The sequence below is a fragment of the Scleropages formosus genome, chromosome 5, assembly GCF_900964775.1.
Source record: "Scleropages formosus chromosome 5, fSclFor1.1, whole genome shotgun sequence".
NCBI classification, from domain to species: Eukaryota; Metazoa; Chordata; class Actinopteri; order Osteoglossiformes; family Osteoglossidae; genus Scleropages; species Scleropages formosus.
In genome coordinates, this window is record NC_041810.1 from 4744526 (window position 1) to 4772423 (window position 27898).

The window sequence follows — 27898 nt, forward strand, 5'->3', positions numbered from 1 at the left end:
GGTAAAGGACGGTGCAAAATGAAGACCAGTACAACTCCTGAGAATAATATTCATGTTTTACTGTGACATAACTGACCTCAGTTACAGTTCCATTCACGAATCACGCGTTGACCTTCAGGACAGAACAGCTCCCAAATTGCACGGAACGCAACGGAAACGCGGCCGTTGCGGCACCTCGAAACCCACGAGTAAAACGTATCAAATGATTGGCGAGACGAGCTCGGCTCTCGTCACTCAACACACGCGTCCGACGACAACCGACGCCGCAGCGGACAGGAGCTGCATTCGGTCTCGAGTCATCGCTTTCAAAAGAAGCGCCGTCCGCTGCGTCACAAAATTAAAAACGGTCATTTCTTCATCACATTCCGTACGAAACTCAAATATACGCGTTCGGGTCACGCCGTCGTACCAGCAATCCATCATTATGAATACTGTCAGCTTTTACAAGCCGCATAAATAAGATGTATTACAGCATATAAAATACAAAAAAAACTACACTTTTTTTTTTTCTTTTAAAAAAATGATCATTAGCAGGGTAACCGAGAGACATTCTGTTTTTGACAACTACATTGACCCCTGAGATTCCCAAAAACAAACCTTGTATCGAAGATCATGTCAGCTGCTACAATGTGTGTATCTACACTGTCATGGAGAACTTGAAGGCACGTCAATAATCGGAGGCGGTGTGGACCTCGGGACGCAGGCTGACGCCGCACGGCTGTAGTGTTGGCGAGTCAAAGGACATGGGCTTAATTTTTTTATCAAATAAAAAAAAAAAAAAAAGGAACAAGGAATCAAACCCATGAGCAGACAGCGGGTCCTGGTCAGAATGAGGAGGAAAGAAAAGCGAGCGAGGAAATGGACCGGCGTCCTGCTTAAGGCCGGGCCGCACGTTCGTAAGGACGCGTGAGACAGAATGACAGCGATGAGTACGAAACAAGTTCTGACACCAAGAACACACACACACGTCGCAGAAGCATATTCCAACAGCACACACACATGCCAGTATAAAGCCCGAATACACCTGCCTGAAACCTGGGTTTCCACCATTATCTATGCTTTATATTTCATAACAGTATTATCAATAATTTATAGAAGCACCCCACTCTAACGCACAAGAGTGTTCGAGAGGCTTGGTCACGCACTGGTGCTTGGACCAGCACGGCTTTATCCTTCTCCAAATTCCTTGGCTCGGATTCTTGTTTTCCTCTCCTCGGTTGCCGGACGTCTTATTTGAGATCAGCGCTCTACTAAACGGCGTTTTTTTTTTTTATTTTCTCTTCATTTGCCAGGGTGAGTTCCTCCGTTTGGAAATGAAAGTACAATGAATTGATCTGCAAATGAAGATTTTTGCACTGAAATGGTCAGTCACAAGCAAGCTTATATCATGCAAAATGCTACCAATTACGAAAAGCTGGACTCCAGCGAGTGTGCTCAAACTTTTGATTTCCGCTAACCGGCCGGCAACGACAGAGGTGCGCGGTCCGGCTGGTCGGGTTGCCATTAGGCGTCTCTCGCAGCTGCCCCGGGGGGCTGCGCGTCCTCTTCGGCAGGAGAGGATCCAGCTTCCTGCGCCACAGTCCCAGATACCGAGCCAACGTCCCACCGGGTCCACACCACGCTCCCCTGGGTCCTCTCCGTGGGCCGCTGCTCTGAGCGTCGTCACCCTTCCGCTGATTCCGGGCACCGCTTCCGCATGCGCACGCACGCACACACACGCACGCACACACACGCACGCACGCACACTTAAACATAAGGCCTTTAAAAACAAAACGGTCACTGACAAACGTTACACGCGATGCAGATGAACATTAAAAAAAAAAAACAAAAAAAAAAAGTGAACTTCTCAAAATTATGTCCAGAGCATCCAAATATTTAGGGCAGTACCATCGCCTTAGCAGGCATATATAAAAATTTTAAAAAAGTTAATTTAACAGAAAACATTCTAATGAGAACCATATCGCAGAACTTGTGACATTATTATTGTCTCTGTGAAAACCACGTGTTTTTTTTTTTTTTTTTTTTTTTTCCTCTTCGCTCAAGTATTCCCGTTTTGTTTCCGAAGCTCGCGGCCCAAATCAGAACGGCTGAAGAACAGCGAGAGGGAAAGACGGCGGCGCCGAAGGGCTCCTACCCGACGCGGGAGAACGCCCCCTGCGGGCGAGTCGGGGAAACGCGGTCGGTACGCTTCGAGGGGCCGCGCGCCCTCTCGAGCGATTCGCCGCCTTCTTCTCGCCGCGCTCACGAGGAACGGCGACGCGGCCCCGCGGCCTCCTCGGACCCCGGACGCCCGGATCTCCTCCCATCCCGGCGCCTCACTCGCTGTCGGTCTCCAGCTCGGTGTCGGACCACTCGACGGGCGGCAGCAGGCCCCGGCGCTGCGCGTACTCCAGCACGGCCCTGTAGCAGAAGTAGTACTGGTCCCAGGTCTGGATGCTGAAGGCGCGCTGGGAGCGCATGCGCCGCACCGTCTGCCTCACGTCCACGGTGCCGATGTCATCGAGCCGCGACAGGCAGATGTCCAGGGTGCAGAAAGTGCCTGGGCGCGGCGACGAGAGGACAGACGAACGACAGAAACATTTTTTTAAACGCTAAAAGACAGACAAACACCTAAAAGCACATGAATAACGACACAAAAATATTAACATTCATATTGCAGCTTCCCTACATGTATTTCGTATTGCACACCTACACTTCTGAAATAAAGTATCCCTTTAGCGATGGAAAAGTTCATTTAAATTAGATTTTTATTTTTTACTGAAATTTTTATACCGTACGATTCTGTTTAATTGTCAATTCTTTTTTTTTTTTTTTAAATTCGATTTGGCGTAAAAACATTTTTCTTACAAACGAACGCACATCCGCAGGGAAAGCGGCCCTCGGGATACCTGTCCTTCCGATTCCGGCGCTGCAGTGCACCACGAGCGGGGGGCCCCCCGCCGGCCCCGTCCAGTCGGTACACATGGCCTGGAAGGCGGCCTCCTGGTGCCGCTTGACCTGAGCGCGGAAGTCCAGCATGGCGGAGGCCGACTTGGGCACGCCGAAGTCCGGCCAGCTCACGTAGAGGTAGTGGGCCACGTCCCGGCGCTCCCCTGACTGGCACGAGAGAGTAAGGCGAAGAAAGCGGCGCTGCGTTTAGAGCTACTGCTCTTCAAACTGAAGGACACGGGTTCGAATCCCTCCCACGTGCTACAGCGCAACTGATCGGGGCACGGTGTCTATTTTCTGAAACACACAATGCCTTCCTACGTAGGGAGAAACATCTGAACGCATGCTCTGATTAAAATAGACGAGATAATACACTCCTTACGTTTCACAGGGAAGAGTATTAAAAAAAAAAATTAAAACTCATTATGGAATTAATACAATAGAACAGCAAAGCTGAGAGCGCCGGCCTTGGCGTTACGAGCGCGTTCACCTGGCTGTCGCAGAGCTCCAGATGCGAGAGCTTGAAGTCCTGGAACATCTCGATGCGGCTGTTCCTGACCTGGAAGCGGCCGTAGACGTCGGCGGACCCCTCTTCCAGCGGCCAGTACTGGCCGCACTTGACCCGGCCGCGCTCCACCACTCTGCCAGCACAAAGCAGCGGCGCACCCGTCAATCTCCCGGCGTCGCCCGATCCGCCACACGCGTTCACGGTCGCGTTACGAAAATACGTGACCCGCGACTCGTGCCGCTCGCCCGAGACGCGCCAGTTCCGGGTACGAGAACGTGACTTTACGGGGAGTTTCGTTCAACGCGCGTTCTTCGGCTTACGAGGCATTTATTCGGATCTACGCAGCTTCAATTTCGGTTCCGTGGCGCTAGAACGGAGCCACCGCGCCGTGCTTTTCGCAGGAGGGTCTTCACCTCCACGGCTCCTCGTTTGCCAGTTTCACGTGGCGTAACGCGAGTAAAAAGACGGCACTAAAAAATCTCGTCTTGGTAGGCGAGTCCGACTTCATTCGCATCGTTTTCATCGACTTCTTTCGTCTTTACTGTTCCGTTTTACAGGCAGTCCCTGGATTACGAATGAGTTCCATTCCCAAGTCTGTCCTTAAGTCGAATTTGTACGTAAGTCGGACAATTGCAGATTTCATCGGGATAGAGCCTTTTAGATGCTCCATCATTTTCACATTGTCTTTTAAAATTGTCCCGATCGTTGAGTGACTGTAGCCGAACGCTTTTCCAGAGTTTGCGTTTCACCTTTTTCCGGTCGCTTTATTATTTCCACTTTAGGGTGGTTCGTAACCACGGGTTGTACGCAAGTCAGACGTTCGTAACTCGGCGACTCTGTATTTTTTCCATTAGAGGCTGAATGAACAAAGACTGAGAATCATACGTAAGTACGTTTTGTTTGTAAACCTTTATTTAGCGTATCGTATGCAGTTGCTAAGAAATGGCTGAAAGAGCGAAGGACCACAGCCATAGGTCCAAAAGCAAAAAAAACAGCACCGTTAGTCGTTACCTGGTTGTCATGACGATAATCAGAACCCTCTGCTCCCACACCATGCGCCAGAAGTCACCGAAGGTTTTTGGCAAAGGCCCTGAAACAGAACACGTCGTCTCGTGAGACAAAGGCACAGAAACTAGGCAGAAATGCAGGGGGCAGCTGGTAGCGTAGTGGTTTGCGCCGCTGTCTTTAGACCCAAAGCTCATGGGTTCGAATCCCACCTCCAGTTACAGTACCACTGAGCAAGGTACGTACCCTAAAAATTACCCAGCTGTATAAATGGGTAAATAATCGCAGGTGTATTAACATTTTTCTCTTTATTCATTCACTTTAGAGGAAAGAATCAGTTAAATAAGAAAATGTAATGTAAAGCCTTGTGTGTCCTTTCCCCTGTTCCGGCAGCTCATGGACTCTCCACCGCTTATTCTCAGTTTTTGGAAACCTGTAGTATATTTTTTTTTTTCCAAGCGAATAAAACACAGATAAATGATCAAACGCTGTGAGCAACTCTGTGATTTGGTGGGAGAGCGACGACTCACCCTGAGTGGCAACGTAGGCGTTGACTCTTTTGTACCCGTCCATAAAACTTGCGTTGATATAATCCGACGTCTGCAAAGAAGAAGGCAAACCAACAAGAACGACGATTATTCTGCATTGTAAGGGAACAAAACTGCAAACTATTATAGCGTATATAGTGTCACCAAGGTGCTTAGCGCTTCACTAATCCGCCAAAGCGCTGAAAAGATCGCATGGCACTCAGTGCTCGTCTTAGAATCGCAAAGTGCCAGGTTCGAGTCCCACTCCCAGCTGTAGTACCCTCTGAGTAGATACAGTAAAAATATCCTGCTGCATAACATTTATCTGACACTTTTTTCCAAAGCCACTTAAAATGTTAAGGTTACAATTATCTACCCATTAATTCAGATGGGTAATTTTAATAGAACAATTCAGTGGCACGGTGGAACAGGGAGCAGCGCTGCTGCCTCACAGTGCCGGGGTGGTGCGAGAGGATGTGGGTTTAATCCCCGCCCAGTCTGTGTGGAGTTTGCATGTTCTCCCTGTATCTGTGTGGGTTTCCTCCGGGTGCTCTGGTTTCCTCCCACACTCCAAAGACATGCTGTTCAGGTTCACCCATAGTGTGTGAGTGACAGAGAGTGAGTTCCACTGATGTACGGATGAGTGACCCAGTGTAAGTAGCGTATCTAGCAGTGCAAGTCGCCACGGTGAATAAGGTGTGTGGGCTGATAACACTACGTAGAGTTCGTTGGAAGTCGCTTCGGAGAAAAGTGTCTGATATGCAAGTAGCGTTCTCGAAGGTACTACAGCTGAAGATGGGATCCACACCTGCGACCTTCGGACCCAAAAGGAAGCAGCTCTAACCACTACAATACCAGCTGTTGCACAAATAGGTAAATCGCTGTAGAGTTTAAGTCACCCTGGAGAAAAGCGTTACACAAACTCAAGAAGGATGACAGTAATGATATTTCTGTTGGAAGAGCACATGCACTATTTGGCAGAAGAGCACGACCCGCTGTACAGTAGTTATACCTCATCATCTGCGTCGTGCCGAGTCGTGAGCGTCACCCTGGAGTGGTCCAGGCACAGAACATCGCTGTATCGGTTCTTGATCTGATTGGAAAGCTTCCTGAAGGGGGGTGGGTGGATATAGTCATATCATACTGTGAGTTCTAGAGACAAAACTGCTATGAACAGCAACCCCTGAACACAACAAAATCACTCAGCCTACTTCATCCTCACATGACCAGATGAACGGGGGGGGGGTCCAGTCAAGCAACTGAATGTGTCATTCCAATGTATTGTGTGATTTTTTTCCTTTTTTTAAAATATTTACACTAGTTATGCAATATGTAAATGTATCATCTTACAACAGTTTATCATACAATAAAAAGACATTCATACAGTAATTGAATAAAATGTATTTTGTTAGAAAAATGTATTTTACTACACTACTAAATCTGTTTTATAATAAAATATTTCTGTTGTCAAAAGTTCAACCACTTCAAATAGTGAAGTAGTGATTTTTTTTTTTTAAATCCGCATTCCTCAAACCCATTATTTTAACTGGAAAGCACTACTGCGATGCACCGGACCGTACGACCATTCCAGCATGCGGTCACCCGAGCTCCAGGGGTGCACAGATTAACTGTACTGGTCTTTGCCGAGCAAAGTACCGCGGTACTGCTTAACAGGCCTCTCACTTGGAGTATTCGAAGGTGCCCGCCGGCGGCTCCTTGCGGATCTCCTCGTACTCCTGGTAGATGCCCTTCTTCTTCTTCCTCTTCACGTACTGGAGCAGCTCTTTGACGGCCATGCCACCGTGCTCGGGCACGTGTACCGACTGCGCCTGCTCTCCTGCAGGACGCAGGTCCTGGCATCGCGACGGACGGCGGGGCGTCTTCTGGGGCGGCCAGCCTTCCTCCCCGCCGTCAAGCCCTGCCCGGACCACGTCCCTTCGTCCGGTCCCGTCGCTCACCTTTTGGTGCGGGGCCGCGTCCGGGGGCGCGTCCCAATCGAGGGGGCTCTGTCCGCCTAGTCCGTTTCTTTTGGCACCGGGGCTCCCGCCTTGGCCAGCCTTACCGTGGTCCGCAAGCCTGTCCCCTCCTCCTCCCAAATCCGCCCCCACAACTGCAGCTCCGTGAGTGGAACCGTTCCAGTTCTGACAGTTGGGCTGTCGCTGCCGGGGGTGGTGGTGATGGTGGCGCACGTTGGCGTTGAGCTTGTCCTTGGAGGCGGGGGCAGAGGAGCGGGGGGACAGCGGGACCCCCGTGCGCTCCGAGTTGATGCAGGCCTGGATCCAGGCCACGTGGCTGTACCGCGAGCGACCGCCGAGGTGCTCCGGCAGGGAGTCCATGGGAATGTGGCTGGCCAGCTCATGAGCCTTCACTGTGCACACCTGGCAGGGAACGAACACACACACACACACACACACACACACACACACACACACGGAGAATTGTCATCAAAATCACCAGCACACAAGAAATTTCAACCATAGCTCTTCAAATAAAAAGAACTGGCTAATTCTATAAGGGTCACTGACAGCTTAAATCTAAAAAAAAAAAAAAAAAAAATCCAAAAAAAAAAGGGACAGCTGGTGGCGCAGTGCTACTGCCTTCGGACCCAACGGTCGCAGGTTCGATTCCCATTTCTGACAACAGTACCCTTGAGCAAGGTGCTGACCCTAAATTACTCCAATAAATTTACCCACCTGTATAAAGGGGTGAAACTGTAAGTAGCTTAACAGTGTGAGTTGCTTTGGAGAAAAGTGTCAGCTAAAGTGTGAAAAGCCCAAGCAGTCACTCTCAGGTACTAATGATTTTGTCCAAGACTTTGATTTCCTACCCAAAAAGGCGAAGCTTCTAAATGTTTTTTCCATTAACCTGTTTAAGTTTAAAGATGTCAGCAAAACGAATGAAATGAGCAGCACAAATCTTTTTTCTCAATCTTCCCATATTAAGAGAAAAGGTTAAAATGGCTCGAGTGCCAGTAAACCCGACCGCAGCTGTACGTGCTGTGCCTGTGTGTGGCACCGCGGTACATAAGACCCTGGAAACCTCTAGCAACACACCTTAAGGAGGTTTTTGTTTTATTAATACAGGTGGTCCTCACTTACAACAGCATTTCATTCCAATTAGTTTGTCTCGCTGTAATTACACTAATTATAATGATACTGTGGATGTATGTACGGTATGTTGTACAAAAAGGCCTTATTATATTTTTCCACTAATTAAATAAAAACACCAATATGGAATAAAATACAGATATAAAAACTAATATAGAATAAAATACTATATTGTCACGCTGCACTTGTGTTTCCACTCTAATTTCTATCCATTTTCATTCACTTCTTTCCCGCCAAACCAGAAAACCGTAGTAACGTTTTAACACTGACAGCCATTGTAAATAAAGAGTACCATAAACAGAAAGTTGTTCTGCAAATAAAACATTTTAACACTGTCAACATCAAACAACATTTTACCACTACTCAGACTGTGTGTGTTCCACTGATGTATGGATGAGTGACCCAGTGTAAGTAGTGTATCTGGCAGTGTAAGTCTTCGGGTGCTCTGGTTTCCTCCCACACTCCAAAGACATGTTGCTGAGGTTCACCCACAGTCTGTGAGTGACAGAGAGAGTGTGTTCCACTATGTATGGTTGAGTGACCCAGTGTAAGTAGTGTATCTAGCAGTGGAAGTCACCATGGTGAATAAGGTGTGTGGGCTGATAGCACTACAGAGAGTTCACTGGAAGTCGCTTTGGAGAAATGCTTCTTCTGAATAAATAAATGTATTGTAACGTAAAATAAAAAACCCAATCACGGACACGCTGACCGAGCCAATAAGAAGTGCGTGGCAGTCGATGCCATACAGCAAACGGAGCGGCCACCCTTAGGTGTTGCAACCAAACATGAGGACTCGAACATATGACCATGAGGTTGGTGGGACGTGTCTCGCTGGTGTAAGTGGACCACCTGTGCCACACTAAGAGATGACATACACATGCGAAGGGGACTTTTGGGGAGCGCAGCCCACTACCGTTACGGCTCTTGGCTTGGAGCGCTACTCGGCACTACTGCCCCCTACGAGCTCAAGAACACTGGCATTCGCCGAGAAGCTGGGAGACTTTCTACTTCTAAAAATTCCAGAACAATGAAGCCTCACCACCTGATTCAGCAGTTCTGCAGGAGAAGAGTCAGACGGAGGGGGGGAGAAAATGTTGCGATTTGTGAAAAATGGCAATAATGAACACAGCTTGTAAGGAGCTAAGAGGAAAGGGAGCGGGACATTAATCGCACACCCACGCGGCCTCTTCCGGCACGTTCATTGTAAAAATACGGTAGAGCCGACCATGCTGTGCGGGGGAGGGGAGGAGACGAGAGCGCCGGCGCTGCGGACCCCTACCCTCTCGCGCAGTTTCTCCCGCACGAAGAGGCGCAGCACGGAGAAGGGGGCCCGGAACCACAGCGGTGACGACACGATGAAGACGCACTTGAGACGTGCGGGAAATGCACCCTGAGCAGGAGAGAGAAGAGCGAGTGACAATTCATACACTGATACTTCCATTCCATCGATCCAATCACACACACACACACACACACACACACACACACACACACACACACACACACACACACACACACACACACACACATTTTCAGAACCGCTTGTCCCTTACGGGTTCACGGGGAACCGGAGCCTACCCGGTAACACAGGGCGTAAGGCCGGAGGGGGAAGGGGACACACCCAGGACGGGACGCCAGTCCGCCGCAAGGCACCCCAAGCGGGACTCGAACCCCAGACCCACCGGAGAGCAGGACTGTGGTCCAACCCACTGCGCCACCGCACCCCCCAATCAATCAAAACTGTTCAATGCAGGGTCACAGTGGTGCGCAGTCTATCCTGGAACCATAAGGTGTGAGGTAGGGTCCAGTACATACACTTTGGACAGGAGACACACACACACACACACACAATGGGCCAATTTAAAGTCATCGATTCACCTGAATCACGTCTTTGAACACTGGGAGGAAACCTGAGCACCCGGAGCAAATCGACACGATCCCAGAAAAAACACACAAACCCCCCCCCCACGGAGACTGAGCTGGATTTGAACCCGTGTCCGATCCGATCCGATCCTGCCGACAGCCAATTTGAGAGCAATCAACGGACGAGAGGAGCGCGGGGGGTGAAGCTGGGCACCCGGAACGAGCGCCTGACGAAGACAAACCCGTCCGGCTCCCGCACCTTCAGGAGATTGAGGATCTTGACGCAGAGCTCGTAGTCGAAGTTTCCGTACGTGGAGTTGGTCATGTCGTAGATGAAGATGAGGCCATCCCGCTGCGTCTGGATGCTGGTGGAGATCAATATCGGTCACGTCACTGGAGCAACACGAACCTCTCGGCAATATTTTAAAGCGCAAAAGTCCTTCCGCCCACCAGCACTGACCCACAGAGTCCCATCAAAAAAAAAGCAAATTTGCGCCAATACAGCGAGAGAAACAAATTACAAGTCAAAGCAATTTTATACTTTCATAATAACAATTGTAGTTGTTACCATAATATCATATCAATCACATCAATGTAACCATAATAACAATCATAATAAGAAGAGGTGCGTATGGGACAGCGGGAAGGGTAGTGGCTAGAGCTGCTGCTTTTGGACCCAAAGGTTGTAGGTTCGAATCCCCACCTCCAGCTATAGTACCCTTGAGCAAGGTACTTACCCTAAATTACTCCAGTAAAATTACCCAGCTGTATAGAAGGAAGTAGCTTAACACCACAAGTCGCTTTGGAGAAAAGCATCGGCTTAATTAATAAATGTAAATAGAAACAATCATCACCACAGTTCACACTTGTAAAAAGTACCAGTCAAAAGTTTGAGCACACCTGCTGCAGGACACTAGATGGGAGGAGCAAAGCAAAGCAACACACAGCATACTACAGCGCTGCCCTGTGTCTCTGGGAACTGCTGCAGGAGAGCTGGGAGGACACGATACCTCATTTCCTCATCGAACCCGTTCACCCAATACCAGTTCCCAGCAAGCGGACTCATGCATTTGAGCGGAACTGTATGTCAAGAGCGCACGCGGTCACGATCCACCGCTGTCATCTGATGCGTTACCTCTCGATGGCTTTATCCAGCTGGTAAATGATGGCCTGCAGCACAGCCTTGTGGGTAGTGTAGTCCGGCCTGTGGAGGCGAGCGGTGAAGAGCGCCAGCGCAGCCCCCTTGGCGTCTCGATGGGGCTGCCGTGGAAACACACAGAGTCAACGCAAAGGGCCGAGAGCCTGGTCCGCGAAGCCATGCCATAAAATCCTGGTTCAAAGTGGAACAAACTTAAACGAGGTGTGTACGGTCAGCAGGTGGCGTAGAGTTTAGTGCCAGCATTTTGAACTCAGGCTGGGGTCAAGACCCCACTCCCACTGCAATACCCCAACTGGGGCTGTATAAAGGGGTACATCATTGTAAGAAGCCTAACAATGTAAGTCACTCTGGAGAAAATTGACAGCTAAACAAATAAACGGGAGCAGCCGGTAGCGCAGTGGATACAGCTGCTGCCTTTGCACCCATAGGTTGCAGGTTCGAATCCCACCTCTAACTGTAGTACCTTTGAGCAAGGACGTCACCGCATATTGCTCCAATAAAATTACCCAGCTGCATAAAGGAGTAAATGCTACATGTAGCTTAACATTGTGAGTCACTCTGGGGAAATGTATCAGCTAAATGAAAATGTAAAAAAGGGGCGGAGTCAAAGCAGTCACTTTTCGACCAACACTTACCAGAACCGTGAACTTTCCGCTCAGCAGCTCGGACCGCAAAGGCTCCTCGTCCGGGTTGATGTCACAAATGCCCTCTTTCAATCTCGTGTTCTAGTGGAGACAAATACCATTAGGAGGAGCGAACATACACAATGGCGACTGCAGATGCGCGTTCCGGCGTTTCCTTCGGAACACAACGTAGCGCAAAAGAATGCCACTTGTACGATTTCTGCCTCGCCACAGGTCAGTCATGCATTAACTCACCATGAGGTGAGAAGCATGTACACGTTTATTCATTTATCTGACGCTCTTCTCCAAAGCAGCTTACAGGGTTAAAGTTGCAATTATTTACCCATTTAAACAGCAGGGCAATTTTACTGGAGCAATTATAGGGTAAGTACCTTGCTCAAGGGTATTGCAGCTGGAGGCGGGGAATCGAACCTGCGACCTTTGGGTCCAAAGGGAGCAGCTCTGACCACTGCACTACCAGCTGTGAGACAACTATTAAGGAGGAGTTTCCAGCTATAACTAATATTAATGCTGAGCAACGGAAACCTCACAACGATCACACTGGACACAGCTTAAAACCACCTGCTGCCCAAGCAGATGTGCTCCAATCCCAGTTTTTCCAAGCACAATATTTCTGTTACGCTCACCGTTCACAGCAGTAAGACGGCCAAAGATTCATAGCCAAAACTGCAATTTATAATCCAGCCCCCTTGTTGACCCAAAAAATAACATTTATTCAGCAGCTATGAGATCAGAATACCAATGGGTCAGAAAGATGTGCTTCGAGACCCTTCTTGAACACTAAAAGGGATTCAGCAGCTCTGAGGGACAGAGGGAGCTTATTCCACCACAATGGGGCTGGAACCCAGAACCTAGGGACATTCATTTTCTGACCCATCATAAAGCTGCTACTTCCTTCGCATGGGGCCAAATATATATTGCAACAAAACCAATATTCCACGTTTTTTCAAAATGCTTTGATTGCGTATTTTTAAAGGGGGATTAAGGAGAGCTGGGCTTCGTTCACAGTGCATTTCCACTTGGGAGGAGCAAATGAAAAGATTGACCCCGCAGAGCGGAGAGCTGCCACGGCCCTTCCTCACCCTGTACGCCCGGAAGAGGTCGATGGCCCTGGACACGTCAAACTTGCGGGCCATGAGGAACTTGACGGCCGTGCCGCGGGACACCAGCACCGCGCCGCGCTGCTCCGGGTTCCTCAGCTCAGCCAGGAACTCGTCCACGGCCTGGAAAACACGGAGAGGTCCGCCTCCTTAGGGCACCCTTCCACACACACACACACCCTGCATCAACAAAGTCAATCACTCATAATCACACACACGCATGGGCACGCCTCGGGTGACTATAACCACTCGATTGAATTTCAAACCCGATGACTTCACTGAACATAAACAACAAGTAACACTCGGAATGTATTGCTACAAAGTATGTAAAAGTTAATAAACGGTAACACTTCAGACCTGTATGTTGAGGTTTATTTGCTGCCCTTCAGCGATATTTATTCACGTAGCTGACACTTTTCTCCAAAGCGACTTACAATGTTACGGTACTTAGTTATTTACCCATCTACACAGCAGGGTAATTTTTCTTACTGGAGCAATTTACGGTAAGTATCTTGCTCAAGGGTACTACAGCCGGAGTTGGGGATCGAACCTGCAACCTTTGGGTCCAAAGGCAGTAGCTAGCCTAGTAGCTATCCTCCTGGATGCATGAGAGGTAAAGCAGGGTACATCCTTGATAGGGCGCAAGTCCTTCACAGGGCAATCACACACACACACACACACACACAGGCACTAAGAGCAATTCAGAGTCACCAGTCCATACGAAACATGTCTAAGGGCTGTGGAAGGAAACCAGAGCACCCGGAGAAAACCAACAGGAACTGGAGAACGTGCAAATTCCACACGGACATTTACAGTAAAAATATTTAACTTCTGCACAGTAAAAGATTTAAATTTCATTATTTATTTAACAGACAAGGGGGGGAGTTGACCAGTGTCCCCTGTGTGGCAGGTCTGCGATTCGAGCACTGCTTGGGGTGCCTTGCGGTGGACTGGCGTGCCATCCAGGGTGTGTCCCTCCGACAAGCGGTTATAGACGTTGGTTGGTTGGTATTTAGCAGACGCTTTTCTCCAAAGCCACTTCCGACGAACTTCATGTAGTGTTATCAGCCCACACACCTTATTCACCGTGGTGACTTACACTGCTAGATACACTACTTACGATGGGTCACTTATCCATACATCAGTGGAACACACTCTATTACTCACACGCTATGGGTAAACCTGAACAGCATGTCTTTGGAGTGTGGGAGGAAACCAGAGCACCCGGGGGAAACCCACGCAGACACAAGGAAAACATGCAAAATCCCCACCGACTGAGCGGGGATCAAACCCATATCCAGACGCTGTGCCACCACGCCACCCACACACCGCATGTTTTGTTGCCTCCATACAAGCGAGGAGCTCGAATATAGAAATGTTGCTTTAAACTGTACAGATGTTCACAACCCAAAAACTCCCCAGAGTCCACTAACCCCATCTCAGTAACCCATCTGGATCAGTGTGACCCACGCTGTGTGTTACCAAATTCTGGCAGAGGACATATTCAAGGACCGGTTTCAGCCTGATAGGAAATTTGATCTCCATCCAAATCTCAGCTGTTTATATTAAAAGTCACAAAGAAATATCTTGAAAACAAGCAACTGCAGGATAGGTTCTGGATCATGACCCAACCCTGGTCGAGGGGTATTGATCATTTTCCTATTAAAGTGGGTAAAGTAACATGAAGTGATACAGTGAGAAAAACTACAAATAAAATATTCACCCTCCGCAAAGGAAGCTGTCAGTTGATTCAGAAACAGCCAACGAAATATGCAGTGAAAAGGAAACCCAAGGCGGCGTGCGTGTGCACGTGTGTGTGTGTGTGTGTGTGTGTGTGTGTGTGTGGGCGTGTGTGCGCGCTTCATTCTTTCCGTGAAAACACAGGCCAGTTCTGAGAAGGCCGGCTCAGTATAAATAAGTCCCCGCTGGTTATACTGAGACAGACGAGACGCATCCGTCTCCCCGTGACTTAAAACAACTACCATCCAGGAGAGTCATCGCGGGGGGTCGGTTTCTCAGAAAGTCCTGTGCACTCGGTTTCCCCCTTACTGCCTTTTCCCACACGTTCACGCTTCTCATCCTCACATCCTGGAATAGCAGCACTGGGGCAGCAGTGAAGGAAATGACCTTGTGACGTGAAGGCTGTTAGTTCAAATCCCACCCCCACTCCTGTTGTAGTACCTTTGATCAAGGTAGTGTACTTACCTCGAACTGTTACAGTAAAAATACCTTACTGTATAAGCAGGCATACCGCGCTATTGTAATACACACACACACACACACTGTCTTAACCACTTGTCCCATATGGGGTCACGGGGAGCCGGAGCCTAACCCGGCAACACAGGGCGTAAGGCTGGAGGGGGACACACCCAGGACAGGACGCCGGTCTGTTGCAAGGCACCCCAAGTGGGACTCGAACCCCAGACCCACCGGAGACAAGCACCAGGTCCAACCCACTGCGCCACCGCACCCTCCTATTGTAATGCTATTATTATAATACTTACTATACTATATACTACGATTTACTTACTGAGCTTATTCCTTATATTAATATTACACGCTTCCTTTTGTTACATCGTTTCCAATGTATGTGCCGCCTGGTTAAAAGCTCAGACAGTTGAAAAACAACAAATTATTTGGGAAATTCATAGTTTTTTTTTCTTCTATGATGCATTTTGGGAATAACTTTAAACTTACCTTCAGAATTCAAGCAAACATAAGTAAGCGATCGATTGATTAGCTGGACAGACCCGTTACCGATCCCGGGGGGGTGTGGTACTGCACACATGTACCCAGCGAGGAGTTATGAATAACTCATTAGTTCATGTCTCAACAGTGGAGTCTGTGTGACTCATTAACTCCACAGCTGTGGGAAAAGTCAGGCTGGGGCTCAAGTTACTGTACGGGACACACCTGGGGACTCACGGTCACGGTCACCATTATCCTTAATATTATTGTGGTCATCGTTTCGCTGCCCGGCCAAGACTTTCACCGAAAAATCAGTTTTATTATAATTATAATAACTATAATTAAGGGGGATAGAAGGTGGTATTCCAGTGAGGGCTGTCATCCTGTGACCTGAAGTTTTGGGGTTCAAATCCCACCTCCTGCTGTAGAACCCAGGGCCAAGGTAAATACACTGAAATGATACACTACATACAGTGTCAACAGTAGTAGCGCACAGCTTACCATAGTAATGTGGGGGGGGCACCTGGGACGAAAATGTCAGTAAGCTACAGAGATTAATAAAGCATAAGGGTCTTTTAGTGCCGGACCTTTCACATGGCAGGTTTTCCTAGCGCTTGAGTTCTGGGTCAGCGCCTTCGTCAAAGGTACTAGGCAGGGCTGGGATTCGAACCAACACCATGCAGGCTACAAAGCCCTTCTTCGCGCGAGACGCCTCCTGCCGCCGCAGACGGTGCTACACCGTGACCGTTCCAGTGCGGCTGTAAAGGGGGGAACGCGGACTCGCTCTCCCGGTCCGTACGGGGGGTCACTCGGTCGGTGCACGCGCCGCGGCGGCGGCTCCTCCTCCTCCTCCACGCTGGGATCGAGACCCGCAGTAAAGGTCACCGTGTGCGGACGCCGCTCAGACTAGGCGCGCGTTCGCCGAGCAGCCGCCGCCGCCGTGGCACGCGCACCGAGCGGGCACCCGCCTCGCTCGGCACGGCGGGCGGACACTGCGCAGCCCAGCAGCAGCAGCAGCGGCGGGAGCGGGAGCGGGAGCGAGCCAGGCCGTGGCGAACAGCGTCGAGGCGGCGAGCGCACGGCGAAACACCGCGATCGGGTGACGAAACGCGGACGCCGGAGCGCCCGGACAAGCCGTCAGCCGGGAGGGAGCAGCGCGGTCGAATAAGCGGCTCATAAATTAACACCCGCGCGGCGCGTTAGCTTACCCGCTCCTCCTGCGTTGTCAGGGCTTCCGCCATCTTGAAGCCTCGGCAACAGTCGCAGGGTGTCCGCCTACCGGCCCCCGCGAGCGGCGACGTTCCGTTAGGCCACGCCCTCGTGAATCCACGCCGCGAGCTGGAGTTGATTAACGGCAGGCGCTAAAGCGCTCGCTCGCCCGCCGCCGCGCCGGTCCGGCCACACCCTCGTTCTCTGAAGCTCCTCCTCCTTAACGTGACGACAAAGGGGCGTGTCTACGGCAAGAGGCGGAGCACAAATCGGGGTGTGTCAGAACGTAGCGCTCCTATTGGTGCAGTTTCTCGCACAGCCCCACCCCCCTCGCTTCCCGTTTTGTCAATGTTGGAACAAGGGGTGTTAAGGTCGGAGTGCGTAATGTTTTCTGGGAAATAATGTGGTGACGGAAATGTATTTAAGGGTTTTCTTCATAAATGAGAAGGATTGAGTATAGTTTGTGCTCCTCTTTACTTCAAGGGGGCACTTTTTGTCTCACCTTTTCTGCTCCACACACAAAACTGCCTTAATAAGTTAGTTATGTTGCTGGCTTTCTCTGCACTGATTCAGTGACTGGGATGGACTGTGTATACAGTATAGTATAGTAGTCATTATTGTATACACACAATATACGTATCTTTTACATTTTGCATAATATACGTATACATTTACATATATTAATGTGTAAATGTGTACAATATATGTGTATACATATACAAAATATTACATATGTTGTAATTTAAACATAAATTGCAAATATATCATGTTTGGTCAGATAATCCGGAAAGATGTTGGCATCGTCCATCTCAAACTCATCAGATTTATCTGACACTTTCCTGCAAAACAACTTAAAATGTCAGGTTTATTACAGTTTTTAACCCTTTTATACAGCTGGCTACGTTTACTGGAGGATGTAGGGTAAGCACTTTGCTCAGAGGTACTACAGCTAAGGGTGGGATTCAAACCTGCAACCTTTGCAGCTAAAGGCAGCAGTTTTAACCACCGCACTACCAGCCGCTCCAAGCCACTGTTTCATGCGACAGTTAATTAAATCCTTTAATCAGCCGCTTTTGCACTTTATACAGTTTTTAGGAATGCAGCCTGAAAAAATGTGCATTTTTTTTTTTATTGTTCAAATCAAGACTTTCAACATGTTTTGTAAAGTATTTTCTATGTCAAGGTATATACTTGGTTAGCTGACATAATTTTTTTTTAACAGTACCTGCGTTAAAAGTGGCATGAGGTTGATTCTGTGTACTAACCCAGGTTTACACACAGAGAGTCAGTTGAAAGAGAAACATGGGCACGCGGATTACTGGAAAGTGCATTGTTACCTGAATTAATGCCAGTGCCACTTCCTTCTTCTGGTATAATACCTTTGGTCAAGGTATTTACCCTAAGTTGCATCAACAAAAAAATCTAGCTGTACAAAGGGGTTCCATACTGTTTTTAGTCAGTTATAATCATTAGTTAAACAATAAAGTACTAATTAATGAGTAATGAAGTGTATCCTTTTCCAAAAAAATCACGCGCACGCGCACACACACACACACACACACACCAGAGCCTAACCCGGCAACACAGGGCGTAAGGCAGGAGGGGGAGGGGACACACCCAGGACAGGACACCACTCCATTGCAAGGCACCCAAAGTGGGACTCGAACCCCAGACCCACGAGAGAACAGAACCTGGTCAAACCCACTGCACCACTGCACCACCATGCCCCCCTCCAAAAAAAGACCAATGCATACATAATTATTTACCATATCTGTTGGTCTTATGAAATAAAAGCCTCTAAAAACATATGTTCTGCACTTTTAACTTCTTTGCAAGCTCGCAAACATGATATTTAAGACTTGGGAACGGTAACGTTTCTGCAGGGCTCCACGAAAATGCCCTACGAACGTTTAACATCTGTTAATGCTGCGGTCACAAGTTTAAGGCATTAACTCAGGACTGTTTAGCAAAGAAAAAGAGACACAGAGCTGCGGTCCAAAGTACAGCGCAGGTGTCCGGTGTCATGGAGGGTAACTTCCCCCTCACCTCCCCCATCCCCTCCCTATTAAATCTCAGTGCCTTTTCCGCATTCATCTTTTTGACGTGACCGAGTTGACGGTCAAGTTCAATCGGTGGGGTGGGGGGGGGGGGTCGCTTGTTTTCAGCGAGCCTCCGGCAGCGAACTTTTCGATCGGGCCCGGCGTTCGGAATAGCGCTGTACAACATGTTTCCTCCTCCTGCAGCTCCGCGAGTCATCAGCAAGAGGAGGGAAAAAATCACAGCTCTGCCCCTGTACCACTGTGGCCATTTGCTGAAGAAATTCCCTGGAGAGAAGGTGAGTAAGTGCTGACGCGCTCTTAAAACACTAAAAAGTGCGATGCAGATGACGCAGGGAAGTTCGTACATGTTTAGCAGCCAAAAAATAAATATTCTGTATCAGTGATGGTTGAAACATGTATGCATGTTCCCAGCTGATTTTGGGAAATCACTGAATTGAGTTCAGTAAAAGCACACACTCGCTTTCACCCATCGCTTGTCCTGGTCAGGGTCATGGTGGTCTGGAGCCTATCCTAGAATCACTGGGCACTAGGCTGGTGGGGTACACCTTTGACGCAACAGTAGTCCTTCATAGGGTAGTCACACACACACGCACGCACGCACGCACACACACACAATAGAGGCAATTTAGTGTCACCGATTCACCAGAACTGCATGTCTTTGGACTGGGGGAGGAAACCGACTCAAACACGTTGAGAACGTGCAAACTCTCCACACACTAAGCCGGATTCGAACCTACGCCCGACCTACACCAGGTGCTGCGCCACCGTGCCTCATCATCTGGGCTAAGTTATTATTTAACATCACTTATTTCTTCCTTCTTTCTTGAGCTAAAGCACATGTTGTGTGAAATGAACAGACCTTAGTGTCATACATGGTACATTAATTTCTGTTTTTTGGAGTTTTGACTTCACTGAAAGTCAAGATGACATTAAACTTTCTTTTTATTATAAATACTTTGTAATCCCCGGCCTAAAGTATGATCTCTCAAAACGTAAATGGTCCCTTTAAAAGATGTGAAGTTTGGAATTGCATGTACATTCACCAATTTATGATTTAAAATCGTTGCTGTTTACAGGTAGTAAAGCTGACATCGAACTCCCTCATTTTTTAGTAATGCAAAATAAGATTTACCAAGATAACTTCACCCAAGATAAGACAAAATTGTTGAGGAGATGTAAAGGGCTGGATACAGCCTGAGGGATGGCATCATGAGAAGGTGTTGCTGTAGATGCTGTGGAATGCTGTGGGTGGAACAGCGAGTAGCGCTGCTGTCTCACAGCACCTGGGTGGTGGGAGAGGCTATGGGTTCGATCCCCACTCAGTCTGTGTGGAGTTTGCTTGTTCTCCCTGTGTCTTCATGGGTTTCCTTTGGGTGCTCTGGTTTCCTCCCACACTCCAAAGACATGCTGTTCAGGTTCACCCATAGTGTGTGAGTAACTGAGAGATATAATAAGAAATATATGCGTGGGTCTTCAATGGATGATGAGCAGGACTCTGGTTGTCTAAAGTCCTCTTCTAATGTTGACTTCGCCTTCTAGGACTTCCACGGTTTCTTTGGAGAGTTGCGAGGATCCACCATCTTTCTCTATTCAGATGACAAGCAAGACATGGTATGTGGGGATTCTTGCCTCTGTCAGTCATCCTGCACATGTGGCTTTGATGTTCTCCAAAGCCTCCTGAGATCCACCAGCGATTTATTTGTGTATATGTGTGTATACTGTATATCTATTGGTCTTTGAAGGATAAATATTTGAGCTCATTCATGTTTTAGTCAGAAAAAAGTGTTTGTGTTTATTATATGATCTCTAAATGGCAATTGTATTGCGTAATTCGTGGTAAATACTGTTATACATGTTATTATAGTGCTGTATGAGATTGGCAGAGTTGAGCCTCTGATGCCTCCTATATTTACGTTTTATTCGTAGCCACAGTTTAAATATTGTGCATTGCTGAATTTCTGCAGTACTCAGAGAAAATAGAGCTTTGCAACTTGAAGGCGATTGTCATGGAAAACCCGGGGATCAAAGTTGGGCCCGCAGTCTACACTCTGATGCTGCTCAACGAGCAAGTGCAGCTGAAGGTCGTAGTGAAAAGATGCACAGCATCAATACGTTTTGTTCACTATAATTTGCCTCCCTGCCCTAAAAAACAACTTATAAGTAAATTTAAAAATTGACTTTTCATCACAGATTGACAGCCTGGACACCGGGGAAGAGTGGAAGGGGTTCATCATGACCGTCGCAAACGTCAGTTAATCTCTCGTATCGACACCTCCTCGGAAGACATTTCAACAACTACGTTCCCATATTTGTACGCTCATGTGGAGCCAGAATCAATAGCACAGATTCCTGGTTTCCTAGACATTAAAAACACAGGGGGTAGTAGGGCTTCTTTTGGAGTTAGACTCCACAGTGTCATTTCACATTGAGACAACCGTGGCTCAATGTAATACATTTATTCATTTAGCAGGCACTTTTCTCTGAAGCACCTTACAGTTATTTACACAGCTGGGCAATTTTTACTAGAGCAATTTAGGGTAAGTACCTAGCACAAAGTTACTATAGCTGGCAGTGAGACTCAAACCAGCAACCTTGGGGTCCAAAGGCAGCAGCCCTAGCTACTACACTACCATCTGTCCCATTTACATTTATTTATTTATCAGACCCTTTTCTCCAAAGCAATTTCCAATGAACTCCATGTAGTATTATCAGCCTAAACACCCTGTTTACCATGGTGACTTACACTGCTAGATACACTACTTACACTGGGTCACTCATCCATACATCAGTGGAAAACACTCTCTCTGTCACTCACACACTATGGGTGAACCTGAACAGCACATCTTTGGACTCTGGGAGGAAACCAGAGCATCCCCTTACAGACATGAGGAGAACATGCAAACTCCACACACACTGAGTGGGGGTCAAACCCATGTCCTCTTGCACCGCACACACGCTACAAGACAGCAGCGCTACTCGCTGTGCCACCGTGCCGCCCGGCATAAATCCCTTTTTGCTGCAAGGTGATGTTAATCATTACCTGTGACCTTCTAAGCCTGTCTGTGTGCACCCAACCGTGCATCACACAGGTTATAATTTTACAAGTCTTTCAACAACAGCAACAATAACATCAGAGATGGGGTATGACCTCAGTGCCATCCGCTCCTCGACAAGAGGAACAGAGACAAAATTTGCATGGGCAGCTGTTCGACCCCTATAAAGGTAACGAAGAGAGGGAATTTAAAATCTGGCATTCTCTTCCAGCTTAAAATCCCCAGTAAACTTCAGCTGCTCCCAGGTCAAATGCTGAAGCTGGAGGAGACCCTTGAGATGGAACGTAAGAGGACCGCAGCGCAGCCCCCGTCGGTTCCCTGGGAAACCAGCGACCTCCAAACCCAGGACCCCAGCAACATCTATGATGACGTCATTTCCAGCATCCCTTCGTGAGTCCGACTCCGCCTTGACATCCACCACTGGTGGGCATCTTCCTGTCTCACTGGCACATTCAGATTTCACATGAAATCAGTGGTTTTGGCTCCTGTGGTGGCCAGCGCCAACAACGGGCACATTTCTCACTGTGATGTTCATGCCTTTCTATTGCTCTTCTCTTTCTTTCCCCAAATAGCAGGGTCTTCTTCGTGTCCCGGCAGGAGGCCAAACGCATGCTGGAGGAGCATCCCGACTACGGCAGCATCATCCTGCGTCCGGCGACGGATAATGTAAACTACGCCATCACACTAAGGCAGATGATGCCCAGGTGTGACTGCTCGCTTTCTTGGGTTTAACATCTTTAGCACAGGTTTCAGTCACACATGGAGGCCCACACAGGGCAAGCGAGAAAAATAATGTGATTGACACTGCTCTGTGCATCATTCCTGGCTCTACCGTACCAGTATTTTCACTTCTCTTTTCCTTTTATATTTTACCATTACTATACACTGGGTTGTGGTGGTGCAGTGGGTTGGACCACAGTCCTGCTCTCTGGTGGGTCTGAGGTTCAAGTCCTGCTTTGGGTGCCTTGCGGCGGACTGGCGTCCCGTCCTGGGTGTGTCCCCTCCCCCTCCAGCCTTGCGCCATTGGAAAATAACCCATAAGAGCATTATACATTCGTACAGGTTGTGAGGGAGGGAATGCCATGGACGGAACTCCAGTGCGTCGCACGACTTTTATTTTATTCTTTTTTTATTAATTTGAAACAACCTGTGCAACGTTTGTCAGCATCTGGCCACTTTCAGTTTGCTTTATTATCTATATAATAAACAAAATCATAATAATAGCAGGATCTGGATTTATTTATTGAGTAGGTTTCATAAAAGTCTCATTTGCAGCCATACTGTAATACTTTTATTGGAACATTTTAACTTTCAGTACATTAAAATTTAAAAAGATTTCTAATTAATGTGGATCGTCTCCACAAATTTCTGTTCAGTTCTGACTTTTGACTGATTCATGCCGTAAACGTGCAGTATTCGTCATATTATCACTCGTTCTTGTCGCCGATACTCGGGACACGAGATTTAAACACTGAGGAAGCATGCCGAATTAATTTTTTACTACATTCTTGCTCTGTTGTGTGCTCTTTATTATCAACTACTGTCAAGTCATAGAACCTTTTCAGGGTGCTAGTGTCTCATGGAGCCTGGGTGGTGCGAGAGGACATGGGTTCGATCCCTGCTCAGTCTGTATGGAGTTTGCATGTTCCCTTGTCTGTGTGGGCTTCCTCTGGGTGCTCTGGTTTCCTCCCACTGTCCAAAGACATGCTGTTCAGGTTCCCCCAAAGTGTGTGAGTGACAGAGAGAGTGTGTGTGTTCCACTGATGTGTGGATGAGTGACCCATTGTAAGTAGTGTATCTAGCAGTGGAAGTCTTCAGGTGCTCTGGTTTCCTCCCACACTCCAAAGACATGCTGCTCAGGTTCACCCATAGTGTGTGAGTGACAGTGACAGATAGTGAGTTCCACTGATGTATGGATGAGTGACCCATTGTAAGTAATGTATCTAGCAGTGTAAGTCACCACGATGAATAAGGTGTGTGGCCTGATAACACTACATAGAGTTCATTGGAAGTCGCTTCGAAGAAAAGCGTCTGCTAAATAAATAAATGTAATGTAAAATAAGTGCAGTTCATACAATTAGATTAGTAATTTAAAAATATTTGTAAATTCATAATTTGGATGTTCACAGCACAAGGATCCAGTGTGCTTGTTTGTGTCTAAGTTATATGTGGTTGCCTGCGAAATGAGACGTTCTCTCTGCACCCTCCTGCTGTTTTTCAGCGGCCCGGTTACGAAGCACTTCAAGGTGCGCTCCGAAGCATCCGGGTTCGTCATTGAGCTGGACAGTCCGGTGTGTGCGTCCCATCGAACCGCAGCTGCTTTATAGCTGCCAATATTCCTCACACATGTGTTTCGCTGCATAGGCTACGTGTCTTGGCTCAAGCGGTGAATATACTGACAGCTGTTATTTCAATGTCCAGGTGACTGTGCCAACCCTTAGTGCCGTCCTGGAGTACTTTGTGGAACATATTCCAGGGAATCTTCGGCCATATGTCGATCCCAAGCCCTACGAAACACGAATAGGTGAGAGAGCATAAAATATCCTGCAATACAATCGCATTCTTAGAAAAACGTTCTCACGTTTCTGTTATTCTTTTCGCATGTGGCTTGTGATGTCAGCATGATCATCCAAACCCTAACCATAACCGATGCCTAGATCTGTGCCCACCGGCGATGCCCCCGGAGCGGGGCCCTGTTCCTGCGAAGCCAGCTGCAAAACCGAAGGTCACCCCACGCGCCAGGGTCGTACCCATGATCCGCAGCCCGCAGCCTGCGACGGCAGGACCGCCCCTTCCCCCAAAGCCCCCGATGGAACAGGAAAAAGAGAACGAGTACATAGAACCAGACCACCCTGGCAAAGGTGAAAAGGACAAAGGAAAGGAGCGCACGTCTTGCCTTATTCTTAATCAGAAGCTTAATGTGGAAAAAAAAACAAGCCTCTTGCTTAGATTGCCGTTATCTGCTGTGACATTGCATTTAAATGCTGACCTCTGTGCCAAAGTGAAACGTAACACATTAACGATAATAATTTCTCCAGTACAGTGATATACGCCATACAGCATTGGTAGTGATATACGCCATACAGCATTGGTATTAACACGGTTTAGAGATTAATAGAGTTTTATAGTATAAAAGAGCTTGAAATTATTTCAGCTGCGGTAATTTTTATTTTGAAAATAGACTCTCAGCCAAAAACTATCTGCATGCTGCAAACTCGGTTTTAGTTGCTCAGTTCTGAATTTGATTGTCGACGGGAAAACGTCTCAGTTCCGGTCTTTGCTTTTACGATATTTCCACTTCCGTTACATTTATTCATTAAGCCGACGCTTTTCTCCAAAGCAGCTTATAAATGCAGTAATGTCATGTATTTGAGCACATATTAGATTCACACACACACACACATTTTCAGAACCGCTTGTCCCTTACGGGGTCACGGGGAACCGGAGCCTACCCGGCAACACAGGGCGTAAGGCCGGAGGGGGAAGGGGACACACCCAGGACGGGACGCCAGTCCGCCACAAGGCACCCCAAGCGGGACTTGAACCCCAGACCCACCGGAGAGCAGGACTGCAGTCCAACCCACTGCGCCACCGCACCCCCTACCCATATTAGATTCATAAATCATAAATATGTGATATTTGGGCAGATAATGCAGGAAGAAGTTGGCATCATACATTTCAAACTCAACACATTTACACTGATTTGTTTGGCTGATGCTTTTCTCGAAAGTGACTTACAATGTTAAGGTGCTTCTAATTATTTACCCATTTATACAGCTGGGTAATTTTTCTGGAGTAATTCAAGGTAAGTACCCTGCTCAAGGGTACTACAGCCATAGGCGGGATTTGAAACGTAGCAGTCCTATCCACTAGACAAAGAGCTGCTGTAGTAGATGTATGTAAGTATGTATGTATCAGGATGCCCGAGTGCTCAGTAACGTAGCTGCCCTTGTAATTGGCATAAAAAGCAATCCATCCCTCAGTTCATTCATTCTCATTGTAAATTTATGTGTTTCATAAATTCACCACGCGAGAGGATGTGGGTTCGATCCCTGCTCAGCCTGTGTGGAGTTTGCATGCTCTCCTCTCTGGGTGCTCTGGTTTCCTCTCACACTCCAAAGACATGCTGTTCAGGTTCCCCCATAGTGTCAATGACAGAAAGAGTGTGTGTGTGTGTGTGTGTGTGTGTGTGTGTTGCACTGATGTATGGATGAGTGACCCATCGTAAGTAGTGTATCTAGCATTGTAAGTCACCACGGTGAATAAGGTGTATGGGCTCATAACACTACATAGAGTTCATTGGAAGTCGCCGTGGAGAAAAGCATCTGCTAAATACATAAATGTATATGTGAGCATGTCTTTGCCTCTTGATTGCATTTATTACAAATTGCATTTGCTTGTGAAAATGTAGATTCCTCATATTCTCCCTTTTCCTCCCAGAGATGTCTTTTAAGGATGAGCTGGACCAGACCCTGAGGAAGAGGAGGGAACAGCTGTACTCAGCCAGCAAGAGCATGGAGCACTGTAGTCTGTCAAATAGCGGACCCGCGTCCGGCCCAGCGGTATAGTATTCCAGCCATCGGCTCACTAAGAGCATTTCTGTCGTCGTGTCACATCATTTTTGCACGATGATGCGATCTTGTTTAGCAACTCATCAAAGTCTGATTTAAATCGAAGCTATAATGAAACATCCGGTACGCCGTAAGAAATCTGTGCTGAAAGAAGATGGAAAATTATTATGTATACATTAAGCTGATGCTCTTCTCCAAAGTAGCTTGCAGTGTGTTTTATGAGCATGTATACTCAGCTACTTACACTAATTTACTCATTTATAGAGCTGGGTTATTTTTACTGTACCAATTCATGGTTAGTACCACATCTGAGGGTACTGCAGCAGGACGTGAGATTCAAATCTGAGTCTTTTGATGGGTATTTGTGGGCATGGATGCGCCTCTAACATGCAAAATCTGAAAATAATAAGAGGGTTTTTGGAAATAGTAGTTAAAAGTGCAGAAGAACATCAGTTTGCTCAGGCTTTTAACAATCCTTTCACACTGTAATGTGCTTTAAGAGAATACAGCAATATCATTTTTGTCAAGTGCAGTTTCTCTGTGAAAGGCTGGTAGCGTTGTACATAACTTAGTTTCAGCACATGTGGAGAGATGTTTTATTTTGTTTTAACCAAAATGTGTTTTAATCTGGGGCACGAGGCAATAAATTTGTTCATATATAATTTTTCAGTGAGTGCTGGTCTTATTTTTGGTAGTTTAGCAGCATGAAATTTTCCACATTCTGGCTGTATGTGAGTGAGCAGACAGGGCTATTAACACAGGTAGATATGAATGGGATTCAGATTTACATTTATTTACATTTATTGATTTAACAGAGAACAGGAAAAGTTTATTTAGACCAACAGAAGGAGAGATTTGGATGCAGACGCGTGATTCTCAAATATAGTCAATTTCCTGATTTTTTTAATAAAATAAAATAGAAGAGCTGTGTGTTCATGTAATCGGGTCATGTAATCTTGTATTTCAAAACCAGTTGTTTTTTGTTGTGGTCATATTAATAGGAACAGTCCGCTGAAGTAATACACAGTAAAGCTGGAAATGTTGTATGTGCGTAATTGCAAAATGAGCATATTTGTTTAAACTTGTCACACGTCCCAAAATTAGACCCTTAAAAATTGAGATGTTTGTTAATATCCATATGATCTTTCCTGTAAAGTACTACCAGCAAGACAGGTGAGTCAAAGAACTTCTTGTGTACAAAAAACAATTTTAATTTTCACTTCTTTTGTAAAGCAATACTTTTTTGCAGTAATATTTTCCAGCTCGGGTCAATCATTTTTAAGACTTAATTGGACACAGGTTTGATATCCGCTCAGTTCCCATGTGGGTTTCTTTCCAAAGACATGTTTCAGGTGAACTGGTCACTCTGAATTTCCCACTCTGTCTGTGTGTTTGTGTGTGTGTGTGTCCAGCGGATGCCCTGCCGCGTGCCTCCATGTTTCTGGGATGGGCTCCAGACCACCAGGACCCTACAAT

General features: G+C 47.4%; 2 protein-coding genes across 2 annotated transcripts; one reads left to right on the forward strand and one right to left on the reverse strand.

The window, feature by feature from the left end:
- Positions 1-1994: 1994 nt before the first annotated feature.
- LOC108930766 (tyrosine-protein phosphatase non-receptor type 9-like) lies at positions 1995-16974 on the reverse strand. Its single transcript, XM_029252316.1, has 13 exons — positions 16738-16974; positions 12824-12964; positions 11733-11822; positions 11074-11198; positions 10198-10303; positions 9355-9465; positions 6652-7346; positions 5981-6077; positions 4972-5041; positions 4448-4526; positions 3419-3569; positions 2889-3096; positions 1995-2539 (listed from the first exon to the last, which is right to left on the reverse strand). The coding sequence occupies exons 1-13, from the start codon at positions 16768-16770 to the stop codon at positions 2316-2318; spliced, it is 2130 nt and encodes a 709-aa protein (XP_029108149.1). The 5' UTR covers positions 16771-16974; the 3' UTR covers positions 1995-2315.
- Positions 16904-27084, forward strand: LOC108930767 (signal-transducing adaptor protein 1-like; the record flags this gene model as incomplete). The annotated part of the gene is made up of 11 exons (XM_018746177.2): positions 16904-17012; positions 18982-19073; positions 20338-20409; positions 20763-20879; positions 20989-21045; positions 22063-22241; positions 22424-22555; positions 24073-24142; positions 24273-24375; positions 24509-24712; positions 26292-27084. Coding segments are annotated over 11 exons (1263 nt in total), but the record flags the coding sequence as incomplete, so codon positions are not given.
- Between the last annotated feature and the right edge of the window lie 814 nt (positions 27085-27898).